The sequence below is a fragment of the Pinus tabuliformis genome, chromosome 7, assembly GCF_031772625.1.
Source record: "Pinus tabuliformis cultivar Carrire ecotype Pingquan chromosome 7, CPIR1, whole genome shotgun sequence".
Classification (NCBI taxonomy): Eukaryota; Viridiplantae; Streptophyta; class Pinopsida; order Pinales; family Pinaceae; genus Pinus; species Pinus tabuliformis.
Window position 1 is genome coordinate 639,993,812 of NC_142293.1, and position 21,879 is coordinate 640,015,690.

The 21,879-nt window shown below is 40.1% G+C and overlaps 1 protein-coding gene across 1 annotated transcript in view; it reads right to left on the minus strand.

Moving 5' to 3' along the window:
* LOC149249072 (Met-10+ like family protein / kelch repeat-containing protein) overlaps positions 1–21,879 on the minus strand; it is a 258,988-nt gene that overhangs the window by 140,320 nt on the left and 96,789 nt on the right. The window contains 1 exon segment of the mRNA XM_089458607.1: positions 1,757–1,886. Coding sequence (XP_089314733.1) covers positions 1,757–1,886 — 130 coding nt within the window.

Consider the following 21,879-nt stretch of genomic DNA (forward strand, 5'->3'; position numbering starts at 1 on the left):
AGGAAGAAACTCAGACTTGTCTGAGATTTTCGGGACTCTATCACAGGTTAATACGCATGAATACAGGGGTCTGAAATACGCATGAAAGGAGGACGCAATCTTGGGTATCTCTGAAGTAATTACAGTCTTGGTGTAATAATGGTTTCAGTGCAAGATACAATCTCGGCATACCTGTCAATGGAGAGATACAATCTCAGCATACTTAAAGAGTTACATGACAGTTCAGTCAAAGTCTCTGATAACTATAAGGAAGAAATCTCGGTGATCAAATAGAGACATACCCTGTCTCAGCATTATTTCTGAACACATAAATATGATCACTGTAATCACTGTCTCGGCATAACTGTAGTCACTATCTCATTGTCTCGGCATGTTTGAGGAGAATCACGCAGAAGCACACATGATCTCAGCATACGTAGAGGAGCATATACTCAGCATAATTATGATGATAAAGATCTCGTTGACCCTATAGTACTACTCCCTGTCTTGACATTCAAGCAATCATGTAAACACAGTGATGATCCTAATGAAGGCAGAGCTGCAAGATCATGATCTCAGTACAACACTCATGGATGTATACATATATCAATATGAAGATCTTGTTGATGAAGACCTCAGTGAAGATGCAGCTATGATGTTGCAGCAGTAATGAAGATCTCAGTGATGCAGTGATGATCTCAGCAGTGACAAAGAAGAGGATTGGTGTCTTGGTCTTGGAGTGGCTTAGAAGGTCAAGGGTCATGGTCTTGGTATTCGTCAATTGGAATCTCTATAAGAAGAATTTTGTGCGGGTTTTCCTCTCCAAGAGGGAGAGGTTTTGGCCCTGGCAGATAGCCAACATCGTGTGTTCTTGTCTCCTTGTTTTGGTAGCTATTTGATGAACTAAGAAGACACACTATAATAATAACAAGTGAAGACTAGGATGAGAAGAAAAGTTAAAACACCTCACAAATAGTTATCAAGCTAAGAAGAAACACATTAATTCTAATTGCCCTAGATTCTTCAACATCCTAAAAACATCATGGTTTAAAACTCTTCAAAAGGTTTGAGGGTGCAGAACGAATTTGGAAAAAGAAACAAAAAAAAAAAAAGATAACACATATTGGTCAAACATTAAGGTTATAAACCTAGGTAAGCTTTGATTCCTTCTAGTGTCCTTTTTCTTTTCATCTCTTTCATCTTTACATGTTACATCACGTATACTTGCTCGTGTATTGCTGCTTATGTTCTATGCTGGTGATTGCTGTGTCAATCTTTAAAGATGGATGCTTCTATTACGTTGGTTTTGTTAAAATTCTTACCAGCAGGGTTGGAAACACACAGAAACTCGGGGAAAATGTAGTCTGCAGGCTGGGCCATTGAAGGGGTAAAATAAAAGGTTTGGAGAAAGATGAAACCACTTTAAAATTCCAAAATATGAAAGAAAACCATGCATCTAGTTCTGAGATTATAGACTGCCATAAATACAAGTCTCCCAAATACTAAAAGCTACAAAGAGTTTCCAGATTTGTAGGGACAGCTATAATAATGAAGCATGTATATTTACTTCTTTACCTGAAATTCATGTAATAGGAAAAGTAAGAGAAATTGACAAGGAAGCTAAATATGCCAGTAGTGCCTTTAACATCCATGGAAAATATTATTTATAATATGTTCATCTCAAAGCAACACAATGATTGGAAAAACAAACATAATCTACACAATACAATTCACCTTTCCAAAAGACATAATTAGCAAAAAATCCAATGGACTTAACCTGGCGAGCTAGACGCTGCACACCAAGTGATCTTGCAACAGTGACCCAAAGCTCATTACCAAGGGAATGCCAACCGTCATCCTTGAATGAAGTAATTGGTAACACTGCCATATCCCCAAGTCGTTCCCACCTGTAGTCACAAAAACATTACCTGTGTGAACTTCAATTGTATCTGATAAGCAATATGAGTAGCAATTACATTGAATAATAAACTAATGGTTGGCAGTTACAGATATTACAAATTGAAGCAAAAGCAAATGCTCTTCAACTCAAAAACTTTAGTGATAGAAACAAATAGCAACTACATAAGGAAATAAAATCAACTAACTTCACCTAAAGCAATGGCACTTGTACTGCTTAACAGCAAGCTTTACTAGTACCTGACTGTTGTCCCCCAGGTTGTGCCCCTATCTCACTAGGGTCTCCATCCCTTGGTATAATGTGCAGGAACACCTTCCTGCACCACTCTAAACCTTCAAGCCAGTCCTCAGGCCAGAGGGTGTGTACCCTTGATTTAGCCTAAAGTTATTCCTCCCAATCACACATGAACAACTTGGTTTATGAAGATCCAATTGGATTTATTGCAGGGGCAAGATGGTGCATAGGTGTTGCCTCTGCAATTTATTTAAAACAAAACAAAACAAAGAAAAGAGTTATAGTTTGGGGTGACCAAGAAACCAAACAGCAAGGGAATTTAATAGGCTTCAGCCATAGGAATGATCTGTTAAACCATGGGCACCATGATCTAGTTCTGCACAACAAATAACTCAAAGAAAATGAACAAATATGAGCCTAGGAGGAGGCTGAATTACTTTCCAAACATATATTCAGCAGATAGAAAACCAAATGGGCAAGGCAAGCATAGATCCATTGGTTTATTCAATACCATGTGTGATAAATAATCAAAAGGGAAACACTAAGAACTTGCTTGAATCTATTATTTCAACAGTGGAAAGTTGAAACAGCCCTAATTATGAATCCTGATTTCAAAATAAACCCAACATTACATTTATAAAATAGCAGCTCCAGGGTAGGGACTATAAAATCTATGTTCTGAGACAACCATGGCACCAAAGGGGGCTATAAAATCTCAGTATTGGACCTGACTTTCTCCCTTGCACAATCTATTACTCAGATAATGTTTACAAAGAGAGAAAATGATAGAATAGGATGAGGAGGAGGAGAATCACTACTTCCAGAAAAATAATGAAGCTACAGGTAATCTTTAGTTTCTGATGGCCTCTTTGCTCTATTTTGTCCTCCTCTAGTACTGATTTGAACCTATGATCTTTAATAATTCCTTGAAAATTATAACCCATGAATTGCATAATTTAAATATGGCATGGTCTCTTGGAGGAGTTTTCTCATACATAGAACTACCTAATTATGAATCCTGATTACAAATTAAACCCAACATTCCATTTATAAAATAGCAGCTCCAGGGTAGGGACTATAAAATTTAAGTTCTGAGACAACCATGGCACCAAAGGGGGCTATAAAATCTCAGTATTGGACGTGACTTTCTCCCTTCACAGTCTATTACTCAGATAATGTTTACAAAGAGAGGAAGTGAAAGAATAGGAGGGAAAGAATCACTACTTCTACAAAAATAATGATGCTACAGGTAATATTTAGTTTCTGATGACCTCTTTGCTCTATTTTGTCCTTCTCTAGTACTGATTTGAACCTATGATCTTTAATAATTTCCTTTAAAATTATAATCCATGAATTGTTTAATTTATATATGGCATGGTCTCTTGAAGGAGTTTTCTCATACACCTTCTTATCCTTAAGATGTGGTCGGATTAGGTATTAAGGGAAATCTACAGTATTAGTGGAGAAGGAGCACTTTGACTGAGCAGGTTTTGACTCTCCAACCCCTGCAAGTTAGTTATGGTGAGCAAAACAGTCATCCTTTTGGATGAGGAGCCTCCTGATAAGTGTTTCCACTTTCCAGCAAGGTAATTAAGATTATCATTCTCAAAACAGACAGATATTTCAAGGAAATGCACTCTGACGACCTATTTTAAACAGGCTTCTGTAGATATCATTTGAAACAGCAGTAATAGGAGAGCTGTAGTGACTGTTTTTAGCAGATTAGGGATGTATAATAATAAACACGGAGACAATTTTGAGATTGGACACCTAATCAGAGGCTGTTACAGCCTGTTGTTAGTAATCACTGTTACCCAACAGCAGTGTTGTTAAGTTATGGTATGTTCTATGCTTAGAGCAGTTTACTTTTTTTTATTATTATTATCCACAGATTAGCAATCACATGTACAGTAAGTAAAGTGCAGATAGAACATTAAACGATCGACAGAATGAGAAAACAAGCCAAGACAAGAGACACAAGATGTGGCGGCTAGCCAGGGACAAACCCCAATATGGGGAAACCCTTTGATCAAATCTTCCTTTATCTTCAATAATTCAGCAAAGAGAAATAGTACATAAATCTGATTTACATCAGCAGCAGCAAACCCTACATCAGCCCTAAACTAGGGCAGACAATATCTTGCAAACCGACCATCGGATCGGCTTGATTCCTTCACCAAAAAATGCAGCCTTCTAAGGAGAATCAGTTCCACCTTCAGCACAGTTCTGAGAGAGAGTCTGATGGTCAACGCTGGTCAAACTTCCGATCTGCAATTGCAGCCCTAAATTCTGCATCCTTCCTTCCACACGTGTGAGAGAAGAGTCCCTTTCTACACAGTAGAAGAGCCTCTTTTCTGCGCAGGAGAGAGAGAGAGATGTGATGATATGTGTGTGTCCAAATGAGGAAAAGACCTATATTTATATACAAATGTTGATGATGAATAGATGCGTTTGTTGGGCTTCTGAGCCTACATGAGTTGCTGGTCGGCTTGATAATTATTCCATAATCAAAATAAATTCATATCTCCATAAATACTTATCGGAATCAGATGATCTTTAGATCAATCCTACACCTCTCGACGAGAGGAATCTAGGAAAAATATTATCAGCCATGAATAAGGTCACCTACATGGAGTTTGGTCCTAGTTGCCAATTTTAACACTCCCTCTCAACTAGGGAGAACTTCATCAGCAATTCGTCTGTCTGTCACTACTATTCATCCATCAAATGCACTGCCCTGTATAGCTTGACCCCTGCTCTGCTCTGCTCTGTTCTGCCTTGTGTTGATCTGCTCTGCTTTGCTCTATTCTGCTCTGCTCGAATTATGAAGAAGAAGAAGTGATCGAGGATGTATCATACCATCCTCCACTGACTCAAAGTCAGTTTCAGAGTGTGTACCACTGGTCCCAAACCAATCCTCAACCGACCCGAAGTCAGTGTCATTGTGGGTACAACTCCTACCACTGGTCCCAGACCAGTATCATTTATCCCAGATCAATGAAGGTCATCCTAGCATAGGGAGTATGGTAAATACAGCGATGCATCCATCGGTACTACTGTGGTCCCTATCCTCATTTCCCTACTCATTGATCAAATGAGAGGTACTTCCCATGAGTCCCAGACTACATGGGTAGGATGCCTCGACAGGAGAACTAATCATCTTGTCCATAGGAGAGCGAATCATCCTGTCCAATGGATGCCATGGAGAACTAATCATCCTGCCCCACAGGAGAGCGAATCATCCTGTTCCACAATCGCCATGGAGAACACATCATCCAGGCCTCACAGGAGAACTAATCATCCTACTACACAATTTTCATGGAGAACACATCATCCAGACCTCACAGGAAAACTGATCATCCTGTTACATAGACGCCACGGGGTGTCACAGGGAAAGTTTTGATTCTTTTACCCTGTACACGTACACCACCAAGGGATGGTGAGTCACCATGTGGTCATATGTCGCTCCAAGAAGTACTCCGCGCCCACCCGAAGCTCCAAGAGCTCCATACATCATATAGGACCCTCATCAGAGGGTTTCTAAACAACACCAAGTCGTTCTCGGAAAGTCAAAAATTTGACCTTTCCTAGGGGCTTTGTCAGAATGTCGGCGACCTATTCATCTGTACCAATATGTTGGAGCCTTATAGCTCCCCGCTGCACCATATCTCGAATATAGTGGTACCTGATATCGATATGCTTGGAGCAATCATGAAATACAGGATTCTCTGATAAACGAATCCCACTTTGGTTATCACACAGGATCACAGTGGTATCCAATGTAAATCCAAACAGCTCATTGAAGAGCTTTCGTAACCAGACTGCCTCACAGGTGGCCATGCTAGCAGCAATATACTCTGCCTCGGTGGTGCTCAAAGCCACCGACTTCTGCTTCCTGCTCATCCAGGATATCGAAGCAGATCCCAAGGAGAAACAGCACCCAGAAGTGCTCTTACGATCCACCACACTGCCTGCCCAATCAGCATCAGTGTATCCAAGTAGTCTCACATCTTCGGCAGTGTATCTTAACCCATAAGTAATTGTGCCACGAAGATATCTCAACAGATTCTTGGCACCAATCCAATGTATGTGGTGAGGTTCAACCATATGTTGACTCAACGTGTTGACTGTGAAGCATATATCTGGACGGGAGTTCACTAAGAACATTAATGCTCCAACGAGTTGACGATACTCGGTGGCATTTCGTAAAACAGGTCCAGCAGTGCTACCGCTTAACTTCTTAAAGTCAAGCTCCATCGGGGTAGTTACAGGCTTGTAGTCCACCATACCGAATCTTTCCAATATCTTCACCACATATTTTCCTTGAGATAGGAAAATTTCCCTTCGCTTCTGCCAGACTTCAAGTCATAGGAAATAGTGCATCAGTCCTAGGTCCTTCATTTCAAATTCAGAAGCCAACTCCCTCTTACATTTGTGAATGAGAGGGTCTGCACCTGTTAGAAAGAGGTCATCCACATACAGCACCAATATGAGAGGTTTGTCATCTTCAACCTTAAAGTAAAGGTTAGGATTGGCTTCACTCCTAGTGAATCCCAGCTTCATCAAGTAGTTATCGATCCTCTCATACCATGCTCTGGGTGCTTGCTTCAGCCCATAGAGAGCCTTCTTCAACCTGCATACATGAGATTTTCGATCATAAATCTCAAATCCTTCGGGTTGCTCCACGTATACCTCTTCTTTGATCAAACCATGCAAGAACGCGGTCTTGACATCCATCTGATGTAGGTTCCATCCTTGTGAAGCCGCAAGGGCTATGATCGAGCAGATGATGGTATATCTGGCAACAGATGCAAATATCTCGTCATAGTCTATACTTCCTTCTGGGAGAAGCCACGAGCGACAAAACGAGCCTTATACTTTTCCATACTTCCATCTGCTGCATGCTTTATCTTGTAAAGCCATTTAGAAGTGACAACTGTCTTGTCCTGGGGTCTAGGAACTACTTTCCAAACATCATTCTTCATAATAGACTCATATTCTTCAGTTATAGCATCCTTCCATACTTGATGCTTGACGGCATTTGAGAATGATGAAGGCTCATTTTGTATGATCGTGCTCATGATGGTCAAGTATCCCTGATACCTGTTAGGTTTCTTACTTTCACGGAAGGTTCCTCGGGGTGCAGTGTGTCCTTCAGCATCATCGAGTAGCCCCCTAAGCCAAGAGGGCCTCTTCCTAGAAGAGGAAGGCTCAGGTGGATCAATAGGATCCATGGGTTCATCCACATCGGGCATTGTTACATCATCTTTTTCTTTTGGTTCCCTGGTGTCAGCTTCTTGAGAGCTCCTTAAAGTAGGAAGATTGTTCACCTTGCTGAGAGCCATATCTTCGTCAAAGGTGACATCATGACTAATCACGACTTCCCTTTGACCGACTACATAGATTCTATAGCCCTTAGTATTTTCACCATAGCCCACGAAGATTCCTTTCTTTCCAGATGCACCCAATTTATTCCTTTTCTCTTTCGGCACATGAAAATATATAGGGCTTCCAAAAATTCTAAAATGAGATACGTCAGGTTTCTTACCGGTGAACATTTCTTCAGGAGTCTTGGAACCCAACGCTTGATGAGGGCATCGGTTTTGTACATATACGACGGTGTTTGCAGCTTCGGCCCATAGAAACTTCGAAAGTCTTTGATCATGGAGTATGGCAGGGACAGCTTCCACAATCGTACGATTCTTCCTTCCGCCACATCATTCTGTTTAGGAGTATATGGTGCAGTAGTCTCCCTCTTAATGCCAGCCTCTTTACAAAAGTCATGAAACACGTTAGATTCATATTCAGTCCCATTATCAGTCCCTAAGATCTTGATCTTCTTTTCGGTTTGATTCTCAATCAAGGCTTTGAAGTGTCGAAACCAAGAGAACACTTCATCCTGTTTATTGTCAATAATGTTAGATTCATACCTGGAATTTCTAGCCTTCTTGAATGGTTGTCCTCTTCCTTGATTTCCAGCACTCCTTTTACCTCTGCTATTAGATTTGCCATTCCTTTGATTGCCATGAGAGGGATTTTGATCGTCGTCCTGGTGAGAGTTCCTTCTATCAGGGCATTCCCTTGCATAGTGACCTGCTTTATCGCAAATGTAACATCATCCTTTTCTTCCACCCTTAGGTCCAGCCTTTCTTTTTTATTTAGTCTCGGAATTATTTCTTTTCTTAGCATGAAAAGAAAAGGCAGCAGGAGGACCTTTAAGCATGGGCATTTCTTGCTCTTCTATCCTTGTTTCTTCTTGAATGCATCTTGCCATTACTTTCTCGAATCCAGGAATTATGTTATTGTTGAGAAGAGTAGTCCTCAACACGTACCATTCGGATGGTAATCCTCCAAGAGTCGTGAGTGCCATTTCCCTATCAGTAATAATCTCCCTAATAGATAGGAGATCGTTCTTGATCTCGGTGATTCTTAAGAAGTATGCTTGCATACTCTCATCTTCGCCCTTCTTAATTTCCTTTAGCGTATTTCTAAGAAACAAGACTTGATTTGCATCATTAACTTTAAATAAACTCACCAGTGTATCGTAGATTTCCTTGGAGGTGTTCAGGTCGGAGATGTAGGCCACCAAGCGCTTGTCGATAGAGTCTCGGATGATCTTCTTTGTTTTGACTTCACCGGTTTTCCATTTGTTCCTGGCAGCAGCAGGTGCATTTGATGGAGGCTCAACAATATTGCCTCTCACATGGTCCAACACTCCTTGATCTTCTAAGGTTAGATCAAGAGACATCTTCCATCCGTGATAGTCAGACTTCTCACGGAGCTTGTCTTTGACAGGGAAGAGTGTTGAGGACCCCATAGTTCTTTTAGGATAGCCTTGCCAATCTTCTCTTCAGTGATTGCTCTTGCTCTTGCTCGAGCTTTGTCTTCACCTCAGCTCTGATACCATGTTAAGTTATGGTATGTTCTATGCTTAGAGCAGTTTACTTCTTTTTATTATTATTATCCACAGATTAGCAATCACATGTACAGTAAGTAAAGTGCAAATAGAACATTAAACGATCGACAGAAAACAAGCCAAGACAAGAGACACAAGATGTGGCAGCTAGCCAAGGACAAACCCCAATATGGGGAAACCCTTTGATCAAATCTTCCTTTATCTTCAATAATTCAGCAGAGAGAAATAGTACATAAATCTGATTTACATCAGCAGCAGCAAACCCTAGATCAGCCCTAAACTAGGGCAGACAATATCTTGCAAACCGACCGTCGGATCGGCTTGATTCCTTCACCAAAAAATGCGGCCTTTTGAGGAGAGTCAGTTCCACCTAAATGCAGTTCTGAGAGAGAGTCTGATGGTCAACGCTGGTCAAACTTCTGATCTGCAGTTGCAGCCCTAAATTCTGCATCCTTCCTTCCACACGTGTGAGAGAAGAGTCCCTTTCTGCGCAGTAGGAGAAGAGCCTCTTTTCTGCGTAGGAGAGAGAGAGAGATGTGATGAGATGTGTGTGTCCAAATGAGGAAAAGACCTCCTGTATTTATATACAAATGTTGATGGTGAATAGATGCGCCTGTTGGGCTTCTGAGCCTACATGAGTTGTTGGTCGGCTTGATAATTATTCCATAATCAAAATAAATCCATATCTTCATAAATACTTATCAGAATCGGATGATCTTTAGATCAATCCTACACCTCTCGACGAGAGGAATCTAGGAAAAATATTATCAGCCATGAATAAGGTGACCTACATGGAGTTTGGCCCTAGTTGCCAATTTTAACAAGTGTCGGTAGAGCAGGGGCACTCTCATAAAGCAGATTTGGTCTTCCACCGTGTACATATGGAGCAGTATTCTAGGAAAGGGGGTGCCTTCTTGGGGCTATTATTAGCATGTACAGTTCCATTTCTTCAAGCAGGTGAAGCGCTTTATCTAGCAACTAGTGGAGGCTACTTTCAGCATCTATTTGGTGCGAATTATTCACTCTTAATGTAGGAGTAGTTAATAGAGAGTTGACTATCACAGGCACAGATAGTTAGCATGGATGCATGACTTATGAGGAGTTTGACCCTCTTTCTTCTCTCTTTCCTTCCTTGGGCGCACAAGTCTTCTCTCATACTCTCTTAGTTATATAAATCAGAGCTGGACATCAGGGTTTCAGAGATTGGATTATTTTTGACAGAGTTCAGGAGCACTTCTCACTGCCTTCTTCCATCGTTCTGGACTTGACAACACTTCCACTAATGCTTGCCAAAGATTGACAGGGCAGCCCCTAGTTTCTTTGTATCTACGGTGGATTCCAACCTCTATGCTCATATATCAGACAAGTTCTTCTATGCTTCTTTCTACCTCTTTGAATTCTGTGGTTGTTTCCTGAGAGCGATCATGTGGCAGGGATTGCGCTGTTACTTTTATACACTAGTTATGAATTGTTCTTTCACTCAAGGCATATAGTCTCTTTCTCTCTCGTGTGTTCGTTTTCAATCATTCTTTCACTCAAAGCACATATTCTTATCTATTTGTTTCCATTTGTTGTTAAAAACTTAATTTGAAAAAAAACTAATCCCACTTTATGCAATTTATTTTACAAGTTCTACTAAGTTCTCAGGGACTTTCTGGGCACTTGATGGCAGCTTTAGTGCAATGATTCCTTTTGAGATTATGAGCAGGTTTAACTATTATAGAATGGCAAACAAAAACCTTAGGTACACTGCCCTATGGCTAGATAAGCACCAGCCCAAATAACTACACAATGGTGACAGCATCTAGTAGTGACAGGGCTAGACCACCTGTAATTATTACACAATGATATGTTTGTCTTCTTAAGTGAAAATTTGTGTGATAATAGTTTTCCAATGAGGTTTTCCAGCAAGAAATTCGTTAGCTCAACCAAATGTCACCAATGTTGTTGAGTACTTATCTAGTTCCATGCTAGCATGTGCTTAGTTCAAATCCCTCTAGGTGAGGTGCACCAATCTACATCAATGGCTAGGGATGCCATCCAACAATGTCGGGAAGCATCCCTTTGGATTCCCCAAGAGATTTTGCTGGGTATATATATATATATATATATATCTGTGTGTGTGTGTCAATTCGGGTTATCCCAGGTGGTTGGAACTTGGGAGAAAGGAATGGAATCCTCCCCACTCAAGTTCAATTCCCACAAGTGACATGACGAATGTTGACAATACATGTATATTCATCATATGGAATATACAACGTTGTACTTGTGGTGCATATATATATATGGTGCAGCTCAGCTGTGATTTAACCCTAGATGTTGTGATCTCTTCTTGTCTCTATTTGTTTCTAATTTTCTTCTATGGTTTGTTTCAAGATCTTCAAAACCTCTCCAAATTATCTAAAACAATCTATGGCTCTCTTTCTTGGTCATGATTGGTAAATTCATTTAGTGTCTAGAGTTGTGAAGCACAGGTTTATGAAACCGGGGGTGGGGTTCGTGAACCTGTCCCGGGTTCTCATCCCCACGAATTGGGTGCTGGTACGGGTATGTCCCAAACGAACTAGGTTCGTCCTATTGTCGCTCAGATTGTACAGGCACAACGACAACAGCTCAGGACGGGGGTTACTCTGATCCCCACCCACTCCGTTCTAGTTGTCTCCCAACAACAGGCTATGGGGGGTAGTCCCTATGGAAATGCGAAAGTGGAAGGCAGGTTGGCAACCAACAAGCTCGGGAAACACGATTGAGTGGCCTAGCTACTTGGTTAAATTTAGCAAGATTCACCAATTAGATTAGATTCAGATATGAGACCAGTGCCTTACGGAGTCAAAATTTTTGCTTATTATAATTTAAGACCAAGTAACCGAACAACCGCTAATTAGATGTTTCACTAACCTATATGAGATGCAATTCCTAATATCTAGATGAAATGCAAGGATCTTGGTCACTTTTAAGTTATATGCCTAGTCTAAATGGAACATCCCTCTTAATTGTTTGGAGTAGGTTGTGGGACGGAAGCCAACGAGAAGCAAGCAGAGGCTTGATTAATGATACCTCCCCCTGTGTTCCAACTTCCAACCACCCAGTGCTTCCGGCACTGCAGAGACTGTGTTGGAAAATCAAAACGGTTGTAAAGATTTTCTTGATCTTGATAATTGCTTGTGATGTTTCTTATTATTACGATTCTTTATATCTCCTTTCTTTAGTTCATCAAGCAATTACCAAAAGCAGCAGTAGCACATAAAACAATGGACACAAGATGTAGGCACATGTTAGGGGGAAACCCCCCTCGAGGGGAAAACCCAGTCAAAGTAATTATTCCTTTCAATAGTATTATTTGAGACTCTTCACCATAGACTAAGACCAGATCTTCCCTCCACATCAAGTCAACCTCCAGAAGTTTGACCTCTTCCCAACAACTTCGACTATGCAGCAACTAACAGCTTCTGGCAGCAGTCCAACTTGGAAGACTTCGATCTCCCAATCCAGGGCACGAAACAGAGAGAGACCACCACCAAAATTTCGATTTTCCTTGTCTCCTTAGACTCACCCAAACTCGCATGCACTTCGGTTTCCCAGCAATAGACTTTCCCAGCAACAAGAGAACTTCGCACTTCTACCCAGCCACAAGAGATTTTCGCACTTTTGCCCAGTAAAGAGAATTCGAACTTGATGAGAAGTGATTCCCCAAATGAATTCAATGTCCTTCCCCTTATAGGCTTCTTGTGGGGTCGAATAGGGTCTTAGGTGACTTGATCTTCCCTTAGGCCGACATGGTGTGGAGGTTCCATAATTCATATTTGACTCAATACTAAACTTCTTTACATGATTCAAAGCCCAAGAAGGGTCTCTTTAAATGTACAATAATTCTATAGACTTAAAATAAATCCTAGAATTCCTCAAAGGGGACTTTGACCTAAAACATGGTGACCCAAGCATGAAGCCCATGCTTTAATAAGTCACAATAATAATAATAGTAATAAATTAATTTCTTTATTCTTTTGACAAGTACATCACATAATAACTCAAGTACATTATTGAAGACCAAACATGGTTACATTTTCTAACACTCCCTCTTAACTAGGGAGGTATTCATAATGTACATATATAATGGAAGATCTCAAACTATATGAACCATGAAGAACTTTACGCACGGCAATGCCATGGACTAGATTCCTGACCAGGGCAATCTATCCAAACAATCACTCAATGGTTTAGGCACCACAATGCCAAGGACTAGATACTTGACCAAGGCAATTTCTCTAGGTGGGACTAAGATGGACTCAAGATTTCAACCCCTCTAGGTACCATCAGGCTTACTTTCTAACCATCAACTCAAAAATCAGGTGTGTATCCAAAACAGAGCTCAATAACCAACACCACCTTTCCAACTTCCGGACCCAAACATCAGCACTAAGTGCTAGCCAAATGTTTGCCCAGGCAATGCTTCACTCGCAAAGCCTTAACATCCATAGATCCAACAGATCAAGAATGTCCAATCTCTCCCAATCAAACTAATTAGTAACCAGCATGCTTTCAAATCCTTTAAGAGATTTACCTGTACAAACACAACCCCAATCAATAATATGTACATAATCAAATACAGACCTCTAGGGTCTTACAGACAACTTGATTTTGCTTCTCAACTTTTCATAGTAGGACTATCAACCGAATCTTTGACAGAAGATTCCTCAATCATATGTTTTCCTTCCTACTTCTCATGTAGCAACATATCCTTCGAAATTCATTCTTCAATTAACACCAAGCTAAGCCCTCCCTCTCAACCAGGAAGCACCTCTTTATCCAGACTCCCTCTTAATCTTAAAGAGATCTCTTTTATTCATGCTTCCTCTGGGAGATCAACTTCTTCTTTTTCGACATCAGAGAATCTTTTGGGGCTTCGAACCATTTCATGAAAGTTATTATCATCCCCATCATGCTTATCACATCAATGAACATCTTCACCAAGTTGAAGATTGTGTACCTGCACAACTTCAATAGCAAGTACAACCAAAACTATAGAAGCATGACGTCAACAATATTAGAATCACGAAGCATTTCACAAATATATCAGATACCCAAACTTAATTACAAACAAGAGACATATACTCTTCAACATCTTGCTAGGGACTTTATCATAAACTCTAGTCTACTTCATAACAACATTCATTCCAACTAGGGTTTCAATGTGTCTTCCAAAGATATGGCATACCTTACTACAACATATAGCAAACCCTAGAACCAATTCAGACAAATATAGATTTATAAAGTATCTAACAATATTTTCAAAAAACATATGTCAAACTTCTCACTAGGGATCCATACAACTCCTAGATTTCATACAAAAGAATCAATCAAAGTCAATCACAACTCTGACCAAACCCCTAATTTTTCAATCAACAATCAATCAGTCACTAACATGACCAGCTACCACTAGGGTTAGTTTGCAAACCCTAGATTTCCAAGCAATCACCAGACTTAACCAAAAATTCAAATTTCAACAATTTCTTCACAAATCCCAAATTTTCATATAGTCAACACTCATCAGAGATTTCTACTTTAACTAAGGTTCAACTCCAAAACCCTAAAATTCCACAATCTCAACAATCATTAAATACATAGATCTTAGATTGTTATACTCCACACTAGACAATTTCACTACTAGGATTTAAATGCAAAACCCTAGATATTTCATTTTCAACAATCACCTAATGGATTTCAGATTGTTATATTACACATACTACACAATTTTAACTTCATTAGGGTTTAGCTATAACACCCTAGATTTCCAAATATCATCATCCTAGAATCTCATACAAGGACTTCCATTAAATCCTAAAACTCGTGACCATCAATGCTAGGTCAACACACATATTTAGGAAGTCATACCATTCATAGGCATATCATATGTCCAACAACATTAATACATCTAACCTAGACCAAGCTAGGGATTCAACCAAGAGGACACATCTATGCATGCCTAGATTTTATCATCATGCAAATACATTTCATATCATGTGTTAATCAACAAATATCAATAAGAGTTAGACACACAATCATTTTGATTACACTTAAGGTTTGATCAAACAAACACACACATACCAAAGGAAACATTTCTAAGACAATATAAGGGTCTTGCTCAAACATTCCACCAAACCCAATGAGCTAGGGTTCCAATGTAGAATACACATTACACCAAACCCTAATAAGCTAGGGTTCCAATGTAGAAACATAGAAAACCCTATATTACCAAAATTTCAAAGGTTCTGGGATTTTAGACCTTATCACTCAACCCTAACAAGTTAGGATTTCCTTATCATACCAAAATCCCAAACATGACATCATCAATAAAACTTCCAACTAGCATTTCACAATATCCTTAAGCAACTTTAGGATTTCAGACATTCACATTAGCATACCCTTTGGTTAGGGTTTTCCAAAACCTGTCTAGGGTTCTACATAGTCAATCAAGAATATGAGTGGGGTGGGTAGATTTATCAAGAGATGAATCACCCAAATAAGAATCACTAAGATTCAATACAGCTAGTCATAACAAAGTTAGTAATAGATCATCAAATGAATAATCCTTTCAATCAATGTATTCAAAGCATACCTTTGAATCTTGACTAACCTTGTCTTGAGAGATCCTCCTTCTTTTCGAATGTTTCCCTGGTCAAGACAACAGAGGGAGAAAGGTGATTAGGATTTAATATAATCAAAACTAAATTAGTACATGAACCCAGAACTAAAAAGACATGAGATACTTATCTTTGAGAATTGTAGGGAGCTCCCTCCAAAGCTTGAGGGAAACCTACAAACTTAAAGCAATACAAAAATGTCTTTGCCAAAGATATGGTAAAACCCTATGAATTCTAAAACATATAAAACAAGTTAATGTAAAGCAAATGATTTAATAGTGTAAGTCCCTAATGTCGGATTCTTCAGGCTTGACTTTCTTTGAGTCTCCTTCAGCAAAGTTGGCTTGATCTCTTCCTCTCTTCTTATTCCTTGGATTCTCGGGATAGTCACTCTTGTAGTGACCTTTCTTATGACATTGATAGCACTCTATCTTAGACATGTCAACTTTCTTCCTTGGTTCCTTCGATCTCTTTCCTTTATGATGAGCAACATAAGCATTTGATACTCCTTCAGGATTTGTAACCATTGAGATCCTTAATTCTTCTTGACTACTTGTGGTCCATAATTCTTCAAAGGTGGGAGCTACCTTGCAACTGTTGAGACCTGAAGCAAATGCACCCAAAGAGGGTGGCAATCCTAATATAACAATGATCACCAATTCTTTGTTCGAAACAATCTCATCGATGGCCAAAAGATCATCCCTGAGTCCAACTATCTTCACAAAGAAGGTAGCCACAGTATCTTCTTTATTCATTTTCGTATTCCTTGACTCATTCTTCAAACTTGCTACTTGGCCAATGTTCTTAACAGTGAACAGCTTCGACAAGGCTTCATACATCTCCTCAGCGTGATCAATGTTAGCTATGAACAGGACAAGATTGTCTTTTATCCTATGTTGCAGGAAACGTGGTATAGAGGTCCGTTTCCGTACGGAAACGGGTACGAAACGCGGAAACGCGTTTGGTACGGCCCTGAAACGCGTTTCCGGCCGTACTGCCACGTTTCCCGAAACGGAAACGTGGCCAGTACGGCCGGAAACGCGTTTCAAGGCCGTACGACCCACGTTTCCTCATTAACTTGTGTTTTTTTTTTTTATTTATTTAATTTACTTTTAGGGTATGTTAGTGACTTCTTGTTGCTTCTAGATGCGTGTCTAAAGTTATAAAAGTGAATTTTTTCCCTAGTGTTGATATGCAGTTCATTAGGAAGTTTGAGGGATATGCAGTTCATGGTAATGTTAAATTCTTAAAGTAAAAGTGATATTCTCCTTTATTTTCCATTTTCATCCTTTTACTTAAATTTTTAACATTACCATGGAATGACTCAGGATGTTTGAGAGTGGTTTCGCCCTCATTGGATTTCATATGGAGAAAGTAGAATTTTAGATCTCACTCAAAATCCAGCAGACTTATTTGTTTTTCAAGATTTCAGGATTGGAGGGATTGCAATGTTTCCATTGGATTTCATCATGTACTAGGGTATGGAACTTGTATTTAATCAAGAGAACCAAGCCCTCTATGCAGGGGAAACTCCCAATAATCAAGATCATGTAGGGCACTAGGGTATGAAACGTGTATTTAATCAAGAGCACTAAGGTCGTTCGACTATGTAGGAGGAGACTCCCAATACAACAGTGGTCCTTCTAAAAAATGGGATGTGGATGCAGAAAATCCCGATTTGGATCTCTCTCTTGCAGCCTTATAGTCTTTATTGTACTTGCAGCCTCATATATTAATATAAATAAAGGCTGATTTTGAGATTTGGATATATAATAAAGGTTGCTTTTGGATATTCCGATATTTTTATTTTCATTATGTGATCATTCATGAGTAAATGTGATGTAAATTAAATCTTAATGTTTAAGTGTAATAGATTATAATGTATCATTTATGCTTTATGATTGCACATATATATATATATATATATATTTAAATATTTTCAATATGTATATATATATATATTCGCGTTTCCCCATTTCCAAAATTTGGGGAGGCCGCATTTCGTATCGCTTCCCGTTTCAGAAACTCGTACCCGTTTCCCCGTTTCGTGCAACTTAGCTTTTATCCCTTCTACCATTAAAGTCATAGCCACCAATTCTAAATCCCTGAATTTTGCTTTGTCGACATCGCTAGCATCTTCTATAGGTTTCTTTACATTTCCTCTTACTAAATCCAGTAGCTTGTTCTTCTCGAGGATTAGGTCAACCGTCAATCCTCTTCTTCCAAGATCTAAAGTTCGATGCTCCTTAAAGTTTGTTCTCACTCTTGATTGAGTTAGACATCTTCCTTGAATCTAATAGACTCTTTCCCTAAGATAGTGCTTATGAATGGATCTGCCTTTTTCTTCTTTCTTCACCAAAGCTCTGATACCATGTTGGAAAATAAGAAAGGCAGTAAATATTTTCTTGATCTTGATAATTACTTGTGATGTTTCTTATTATTACAATTCTTTATATCTTCTTTCTTTAGTTCATCAAGCAATTACCAAAAGCAGCAACACATGAAACAATGGACACAAGATGTAGGCACATGCCAGGGTAAAAATCCCCTCAAGGGGAAAACCCAGTCAAAGTAATTCTTCCTTTCAATAGTATTTTTTGAGACTCTTCAACCTAGAGAAAGACCAAATTTTCCCTCCACACTAAGTCAACCTCTAGAAGTTTGACCTCTTCCCAGCAACTTCGACTATGCAACAACTAACAGCTTTCGGAAGTAATCCAACTTGGAAGACTTCGATCTCCCAATCTAGAGCACGAAATAGAGAGAGACCACCACCAAAATTTCAATTTTCCTTGTCTCCTTAGACTCACCCAAACTCGCATTCACTTCGTCTTACCAGCAACAAGAGAACTCCACATGTTTGCCCAGCAACAAGAGAACTTCACACTTTTGCCCAACAACAAGAGATTTTCACACTTTTGCCTAGTAGAGAGAATTCGAACTTGATGAAAAGTGATGCCCCAAATGAATTCGATGTCCTTCCTTTCATAAGCTTCTTGTGGGGACGAATAGGGTCTTAGGCCGACTTGATGTTCCCTTAGGCCGACATGGTGTGGACGTTCCATAATTCATATTTGACTCAATACTAAACCTTTTTACTGTTAGTTTTTGGTAGCATTGGAATTGCTCTAGCCTTGAAAATTGGTGGAGAGGCTAAGGCACATGAGTTCTAAAGAACCCACAAACCCTTTGGTGAAATTCCACCCAGATTGTATTTATTAAAATAATCAATATTTTTAATGGGGTTCCTAAGTCTAAACTTAGGGAAATTAAAATATTAATGGGTATTAATCAAAATATGGGTGAAAATGATCTAGAAGGCAGATCAAGTCATGTTTTAATATTAGCCATTTATTAGAGACTTAATCTCGTTCGTTGAAGTCTCAATAGGAAGAGTATAAGAAGGAGGCTTGGGGTTCATTTAGATACACACAGAGAGATTGAGGAAATAGATTTTCTGAAGTGAGAAGTTCTCAGGAGGAAAATCGATTGGGGAGATCTTGTAGTTGAGGGGCAGGGATAGCAGCTTCCAGAGAGAGAGATTCTCAGCCAGAGATACATCAGCAAAGAGAGACAGTAAGTATTCCAGAAGCCTTGACGCAGAGGCTGACACTGAGCCAGAAGGGCCATGCAGAAGTGACGCAGAGGCAGAGAGAGGAGGTCGAAAATCAGAGCAAGGGTCAGTTTCAGCAGTTGGAAGCCGATGTGTGAGACCGAGAGGCTAAGAGTAGAGACTCTGGGTTTTTGATCGAATTTCGAGTTGGTTAACGTTGGGATAGCGTAGAGGCAATGCAAAGGTAGCGCAGTGCCTGCCAAGGGCATCTCAATCAGTAACCGGAACAGTTGAGACTTTCCTCAGTGACTGTGTGAGGTAAACTCACAAAGCTTCTACCAGTATTTCTCTTTGTAACTGAATAATTGTATTCAGTGATGTATTTAGATTTTGCTACTGCATAATAATAAAACCCTCAAAACTGTTGCACCAGTTTTCCCGCATTGGGTTTTTTCCGAGTACTATTTTGTCCAAAAATAATTGTGTCCTATGTATCTTGTCCTTTACTTTGTTTTTGTTTATGTAATCAAATTTAAAGTAGTGTAGGCTGCAAAAGTAATTCACTTCAGTATTCAGAGAAATAACTTGATAATGTATATTTGCTGCAGTATGGGTTCATTGAGAATAGGAATTTTCACATGGTATCAGAGGATTGATTTTGAAACAAGAAGAGCAGATCCAGCATTGGAGCAAAGAGGCCAATAGCTGAAATTTGCAGCAATTCGAATCCCCTTTAAGGGACTGTGCAGTCCTTGTCGGGAAGCAAAGATTCCGAGGAAATCTCTCTCTGAGAGAGTCGACAGAGAGGTATGATTTCCGAATCGTGAGCTTGCAGAGGCAGAGGGACTGACACAGAGCCTCGGCGCAGTGCTTGAAGGGCGTAGTTTCTATCGGGCTAGAAATCCGTCAGAAAAGAGCGAAGACACATAGAAGGGGAATTTTCTCCTCAGAAAACTGTTTGCCAAAAAGTTCGAATTTCTCACTTGCTAAGCAGTGACTAGAGGAGTCAGTTCGACAGTTGGGTGAGATAGCATCGCATGGGCTCAAAGATCAGGACAGGTTGGAGGAGCTTCCAACTATGTCATATCGAAAACCAGAATCTTAGCTATTCTGGAAGAATACAATCTCAAAGTCTACGTCAAAATTTTTGTAGTTGTTCCTGCTGACAATGATCAAAGGAAGAAGTACAAGGCCGATCAGGGGAAGGCGAAGAGGCTCATGCTCGATGGAGTTTGAGATCATGTGGTCTCACACTTGCAGGGCAAGGATACATCTTAAGAGATGTGGGAAGCCTTGTCTTATCTATATGAAGGCTCTTCCGAACACTAGAAGATGTACCTAGAACAAAAGTTGCAGCAGGCATTGATGCAGAAGGGAGAAGGGGTTAACTCCTGTCTTCAACGTCTTCAAGACTCCAAAGACCAGCTTGCTGCAGTGGGGTCCACTCCTCAGTCAACCATGATGGTGACGATAGCCCTTAATGGAGTCTCATATGAATGGCAAGTCTTCGTCCAAAGCATACTGGGCAAGTAAAGACTACCTTATTGGGAGGAGATGTGGGCAACTCTTCAACAGGAGGAATTAAGGAGGGACCTAGTAAAGGTCAACCTCAATGGCAGCGGAGGGAGTGGCACAAAGACCAAGGAGGAGGAGGAGAACACAGCTCTAGCATCAAGGGACAGAGAAGCAAAAGCAGAAGGAGGACATTTCAAAGGTGAAATGTTTCAATTGTGGCGAGATGGGCCACTATGCATCCTAGTGTCCTTTGAAGAAAAAGGATAAGGATGAGAAACATGATCCTAAGGTTGATTCAGCAAAGATTGACGAAGATGAGTTTGCCATGAGTGCCCACGCATCTCCAAGAGGGAAATGGGGCAATATTGAGCTGTAGTCGAGAGGACTACATGTGCGCAGGATCCTTGAGGAGTCTACCTCTTGGATCAATTCCTTGATACGGAAGCCCGAGATTCAGCAGTAGCGAGATGGACTTAGTGTCAGATGATGCAGTGGATTGTTCGGAGAGACAGATGCAGTAGTCGGAGACCAAAGAATGATCAACGTAGAGCAAGGTTGACAACAATGCAGTTGGGACAGTGTAGAAGTCAGCAGCAGCACAAATGATTCAGAGGGTCAAAGACTAGAGCAGTCAGATTCCAACATTCATGGTATTATGTTGAACATAGTTAAGTTCAGTAACTTTAGATGTTTTACCAGTTGCTTCTATCAGCAACTGAATTGCAATACGAATGCAGTGTTAGCAGTGGCAGTGCTAGCAGCATAGCAGATGCAGCGTTTGAGAGGGAGTTGTAGTGCAGATGCAGCAGTGGCAGTGGTAGTGTCATGGGCAGCATAACAGTAGCAGCAGCAGCACAGTGTTGGTGGCAGCAACAATGCAGAAAGGAGGTGCTTCAGAGACAAAGCAGCATGCAAGTGTGTTAATTTTAGGTATGTTCTAGGCTGATAGCAAATTTACTTCAATTTTCAATATCAATTCCAGATTAGCAATCACATTTAGCATGATAGCAAAATGCGGATAGAACATAAACATAAATCGCAGAAAACAAGCCAAGACAAGAGGACACAAGATGTGGCGTTAGCCAGGGACAAACCCCAATGTGGGGAAACCCTTGATCAATTC